The 6,026-nt window shown below is 36.3% G+C and overlaps 1 protein-coding gene across 2 annotated transcripts; it reads right to left on the minus strand.

Moving 5' to 3' along the window:
- Positions 1 to 455: 455 nt before the first annotated feature.
- Positions 456 to 6,026, minus strand: LOC101213266 (pentatricopeptide repeat-containing protein At2g22410, mitochondrial). 2 transcript variants are annotated; one of them, XM_004139064.3, is made up of 3 exons: positions 2,993 to 6,026; positions 2,843 to 2,907; positions 456 to 948 (listed from the first exon to the last, which is right to left on the minus strand). In XM_004139064.3, exon 1 carries the CDS (start codon positions 5,650 to 5,652, stop codon positions 3,607 to 3,609), a length of 2,046 nt encoding a protein of 681 aa, XP_004139112.1. In that variant the 5' UTR covers positions 5,653 to 6,026; the 3' UTR covers positions 456 to 948; positions 2,843 to 2,907; positions 2,993 to 3,606. The 2 variants fall into 2 exon arrangements, with proteins under 2 accessions (XP_004139112.1, XP_031736159.1); XM_031880299.1 differs by having other exon boundaries at positions 2,564 to 2,907.

Below are 6,026 nucleotides of genomic sequence, written 5' to 3' on the forward strand. Positions count from 1 at the left end.
AAGGAAATAGTGGATGGACGAGTCCTCCGGACCGGACGACTACGACTATTCAGAATATTTGAAAAAGAGGTCCCATCAAAATAGATCAATGAATGAGTGTAGGTTTGGAAGCCATAAAGAAGAGATTAGGAGGAGCAAAAATCATTGATAAGGAAAGATATTAACTTCTATCAACTGACTTTATATTTCACATCCTTATTTCAAATACGATCTTCACCTTTTTAACTTCTGCACGATCGTTCTTCTTTACTTGAAACATACACACATATATATATTAGTCCAATTGGGGTAGAGGAATTCAAATTGTAAATCTTGTGGTTACTAGCAAATTCGTATTTCTATTATAATTTAACTTACATCACAAGAAAAGTTAAAACTGTTAACTGTATTCTAAAAATCACATAGACACGTTAGAATCTATAGTTGCATATGACACTTGATTTGAAAGAAATAACTTACGATTAGACACGTTGGAATCTATAATTGCATATGACACTTGAATTGAAAGAAATAACTTGCTTTTTTCTTTCCGATATTGATATTCATCGAAAAACCCTAGATATTCATGTGAGGACTCCATCAATTTCTTTAAGTTTATTTAGTGTGTTGCCTCTAGCACCGAACAAATCAACACGTACAACACACCAAATATTCATCGTTTACGGCTACTACTTTGTGGGTATCTAATCTCATTCACTCCCCTAGCTATTATCACTCAAAGTCTGTGTTGGGCCAGCAAAGTGCTAGTGTTTATTGTAATCTTTCATATCTCTATGCATTTCACTACTGGAAACTCCCTTAAACACAGTAAGATTGGTTTTTTTTTTTTTTTTTTTTTTTTTTTTTTTGAAGTGCCATCCTTACCACAATACCATTTTCTAGAGCATACATCCGAAAGCCTTTCCATCCTGAGAGCACTTTTAACACTGAGTAGGCCATCTTCAAAATCTGGGGAAAGAGTATATAATCACATCATTGTGAAGTAGATGATGTCATAAGACAAAAGTCATAGTAGACGAACTGAAGGTCCTTAATAATCTATATGTAGTTGAGTTCTCCTGGCCACAATGAGTAAGAAGAGTGACAAGTAGCATACAAAATCCACTTAATGATTTTTCTTTTGTTTTTGTACCAGAAATCTCACAAATCATATACAATAACATAGTCTATTATTTATGGTTTAAATCTTATTTTAGTAAACAAATTCTTAGTGTGCCTGGCCCAATCGAGTTTGGAAGTAGGACTAGGGAAGTGAGAAATGGGAAGTTGTGAACTCAATCATTTTTGGTTCAATGGGTCCCACCAAAGCGAGCTAATTGACATGACTTTCCACTCTAGAGGTGGGAGGTTCGAACGTCCCAACCCTCAATTGTTGTATTAAAAAGAAAACTCCTTGCATCGTCGCTTCCAAAAGTTCACAACTCCCTAGACTTCACAACTCTTTACTCCTTACCCCAAACACTGTTTTGTTTATAGTTTTTTAATAAAACTTTCTAATGTTCTATATTTTCTTTTAATACTATTTCTAATAAGAGGAAGTCTAACATGTTTTTCAACGTGACATTAGGCCCTCCCCTCACCCTTTGATCTCTAAAGGTTTGGATTTTCTTTTCTTTTCTTTTCTTTTTTGGATTAGAAACATTTCATTGATTGATGACATGAGGGAAGCCCAACACCTAGGGGTGATTACAAGAAAGCTCTCCAATTGGAAAGAAAAAAAAAAAAAAAAGCCATAATGAGTCTCAAATATTTGGATCTCTACGTTTTCAAAATACAACTTTAGTCCTTTGTCTATTTGGTTCACAAACTTTGAAAATTACAAATTTAGGCCTAGAACTTTCAAATTTTTTAAAATAAACGAATTTACTCAACACATTAAAATTTTAACATTCCATTACATGTGAAATTCAAAATTGTATCCAACCATTGATTCTTCATCTATATCATAAAAAAAATGACTACCTTTGGGTTGGATTGGCTATGTTTGCAGGTTATTGCTTTTTTCAACATATTCAAGGATTCTTTTTCTCAGTTGCTTACTATTCTTTTGTTGGTATCAATTTCAAAGTTTTTGTGATCGACAGCAACGTGATATTTTTAGTTTGTTGGTTCGTTAGGATTATAAGGGTTTGCTTTTGTAGTTTTGTGGAGTCCTTTTTTTCATTGTACCTCTATATTATCACCTTCCTCTAGTTTACTTTGTTCCTCTCCTCTCTTGAGTCTTGAGGGTTATTGTATCTTTGTGCCTTGGTTTCCTTTTATTTTAATTTTAGTTTAAAAATTGAAAATTAAGTTTAAATAAAGAAATGGCAAGTAAGCTTAAGAAAATAAAAACAAATTAAAAGTCCAGCCATATAATCTATTACCTACAATAACCAAAAATAACAAATATTAAGTTTGAAAATTCAAGAACTCGGATGTTACCAAAGTTCTACTTCTAAGTCGAATCTTAGGATCCTTTTTATGAAAAAAAAAACACCAAAAAACAAGTAACAACAACGAAGACTAAAAGGTTTTTCACGCAAAGTTTGACTTGAATATAATGTTCTAGGGTTGAACTTACCAAAATCAAATGTACAAGAAAGTTCTGAGAACAAAATAGAACTAAGTATATTTGCACTTTATCTCCCCTCATTTTGCTTCATGCAAAGGAATTCAAGAAAACATGGTTAACACTAACAAGTATAAAAAAGTTAAAAATTTGAGATGCTACTACCATGTTGAGCACGTAAACCTTAATCATCATAACCCACCAACCACCATTAGATGGAAGCATATAAATAAAAGTCGCCGGTGACTTTGCTTTAAAAAAGATGAGGCAAGAAATGAGCTGAATACGAACCTGACTAACATTTCAGTTCAACTGTTTGAAGTTCTTCCCAAGTCCATACCATGCTTCAAATATAACTGAGCAAAGGAATGCAAGTTAAAAGTCAAGAAACTGAAATGTCTGGAAGGAACTCATTACATACATTAAAGAACATTTTCGTACCATTCAGAAGATTCTTCAAATCAAGATCTTCCTGCAGAAGCACTTTTTGGACTACTAGAGGTAGAACTTCATCATCATTAACGAAGAGAATCATATCAATTTGGGTGTGTTTGGCACAAGGTGATGAGAAGTAGAAGTTGTGAACTCCACTCTTGTGGATCCCACTACTAAAAAATATCAATTTTATACCTTGTCAACTCATTACATTATGGGTCCAAAAGTTCAAAACTCCCTGTAAGTTATAACTTCTTGGAACTCACTATTCAACTCCTTGCCCCAAACATCCCAAACTAAACTAGAAAACTTTCTTTTATTAACTAACCTTTTCTAAACTGGGTGACGAAGGGCCCGGCTCCTTGTATTATACTTATAGCCCATCTCTCATTAATCTTCAGATAGACATCACCCACTCAAGGTCTATCTGTGGGAGATATGAAAGGGTTTAAGTCTCAGAGGCTTGAACCCAAGACTTCAAAGGATATGTCCAAATTTTCAAATCCTTATAGCCTGGGAATCCTTCGGGGTGCTAGACAGCTATCCATGATTGTTCTTTCAAGCACAAGCATGTGAGAGCGAGCTTGGTAGGTTTCTCAACTCAAATCTGGTAACCTAGATTAACACCAAGAGGAAAATTCTTTGAATAAAGAAGGATCGACCTCAATAACTTCAATCTGTCTTGTTAACCGTGTCAAACACTCGTAAATTTTCTCCGATTGAGGATGTGACTTGTCACGAATTATAAAATCATAAACTAAACCATTCATCTCAATTGAACTACAACCTGGTGTTTTCTCTACCCCTCTTTCTTCCATCATCTTTCTTACCTTCCTTGCCTGCTCCCACATATTAGCATCACCATACATATTAGCAAGCAAAACATAAATTCCACCATCATGAGGATCCAACTCAAGAAGCTTAGAAGCGGCTCTTTCTCCCATATGAACATTTCCATGAATACGGCTGCCAAAGAACAATGCTCCCCACACTACAGCATCCGGTTCGAAAGGCATGCTCCTAATAAGCTCTTCTGCTTCTTCCAAGAAGCCAGCCCTACCTAGAAGGTCCACCAAACAAGAATAATGCTTAAGTTTTGGGGAAATACCATATTTAGAGGTCATTTGGTAAAAATAGTCTCGTCCTTGATCAACCAGACCACCGTGACAACAAGCTGATAGGACCCCAATGAAGGTGATCTCGTCAGGCACTAGTCCAATGCTAATCATCTCTGAGAAGTAAGATATGGCAGCATGTGGTTGTCCATGAAGTGCTAGACCACAAATTATAGCTGTCCATGTCAACGAGTTTCTTCCTGGCATCTCCTCGAAAACCTGTATAGCCTTTTTTATGTTCCCACACTTAGCATACATGTCAACTAGAGCAGTTCCTAAGGCAACATTCATAGTAAGATTATGTTTATCAACATAATGATGCATCCAAATTCCAACATCAAGCGCTCCAAGTTGAGAGCATGCAGATAAACAATTAACGACAGTAATCTTATCCGGGGCAACGCTGCTCGCCTGCATTTCATGAAACAAAGCCAAAGCCTCCTTACTACGCTTGGCTTGAACAAAGCCACCAATGAGAGCATTCCATAGCACAACATCCTTCTCTGGCATCTCATTGAACAGCCTCACAGCACTTTCCAACAACCCAAATTTGGCATATCCAATAACCATTGTAGTCCATGAAACAACAGTTTTCTTTGTCATGTTCTCAAATAGTATTTTCGCAGCCTCAATATTCTTACACTTAATATACATATCCATCAACGCATTGGCAAGTGGAACGGTCAAATTCAAACCCATTTCTTCAATGGATTGATGAAGCTTTCTTCCCAGAGCTAAATTTTCAAGCTGAGCAGAAGCTGAAACGACACCAATCATTGTGACCTCATCTGGCATCACATTCAGTTCCCCCATCTTGTAATAAAGATCAAACGCCTCGTCTGCCAGGCCACACCGAACGTATCCATTGATAATGGAGTTCCAAGAAACCAAATCTCTCACACAACTTTCATCGAACAGCTTGCGTGCAGCCAACAATTCTCCACATGAAACCAACACATGAATGATTGCATTGTGCACAAACAAATCCGAATCAAAACCCAACTGTATTACATGTCCAAGAATCTCATTAGCAGTCCAACTCAACGAAAAACCGGCACAAACTTTGAACAACAGAGGATAAGTATAATTATCAGGAATCGCACTACCTTTTCTAAGCATATTCCTATACAAAAGAACGGCATTTATGGGATTTTCACTCTCTACATAGCCCCTAATCGCCATATTCCAAGAAAAAACATTTAGATTTGCAGCATTGTTGAGAATTTTGTCACAATAGTCCAAATTTCGCCATTCTGAAATCGCACAGAAAGCAACGAGGCGACTCAGAGCAAACCCATCTGAGATCAAGCCAGTTGAAATCATTTGGGCGTGAATTTCCTTCATTTTCGCCATAGAAGTGCATGCTTCTAAGAGGGAGAGAAGTGGGTTGGATTGAATCAGAACGTGAGATGCGTTCCAATTGGTGGGTTTATCTTTGTGATGTGGAAGAGAGCGAGTGTGGAGTAGGAAAATGAAGGGGATTTGAAATGTTGATCTTGGGACGAAATGCGGATATCTAAAGATGAGATTGCTGACACTAAGATTGATCATGAAGCCCAAGTTGAAGGGAGAACAATACGAAGGATGCAAATATGGTGGAAAACGATTGATTGAAGAGAGAGTTCCTACACGTTCGAAAATTGGATCTTCTATTCTCCAATGCAACTATTAGAAACAAAAAATAATTTGTTACAAATATTGGACTGAGAGACTTTTTTGACATAAATATTCATATCCAAAATTCATCATATGCCTTAATGCTTCATTCGAATCACAACCACGCCTGTTCACAACTCTAAGACCGATCCCAAACACTTAATCGAATCTGAATATTTACCTAAAATGTGTTCAACCTTGTTGGACTTTAATCAAATACTTAGACATTTACCTAAACATAACAATAAATGAGTTCCAAGAGTTCAAAA

This window comes from Cucumis sativus, chromosome 1 (genome assembly GCF_000004075.3).
Source record: "Cucumis sativus cultivar 9930 chromosome 1, Cucumber_9930_V3, whole genome shotgun sequence".
NCBI classification, from domain to species: domain Eukaryota; kingdom Viridiplantae; phylum Streptophyta; class Magnoliopsida; order Cucurbitales; family Cucurbitaceae; genus Cucumis; species Cucumis sativus.

Bases quoted from the DNA above. Each gene is read 5' to 3' on its own strand.
- LOC101213266 (XM_004139064.3), bottom strand. From the start codon at position 5,652: ATGATCAATCTTAGTGTCAGCAATCTCATCTTTAGATATCCGCATTTC.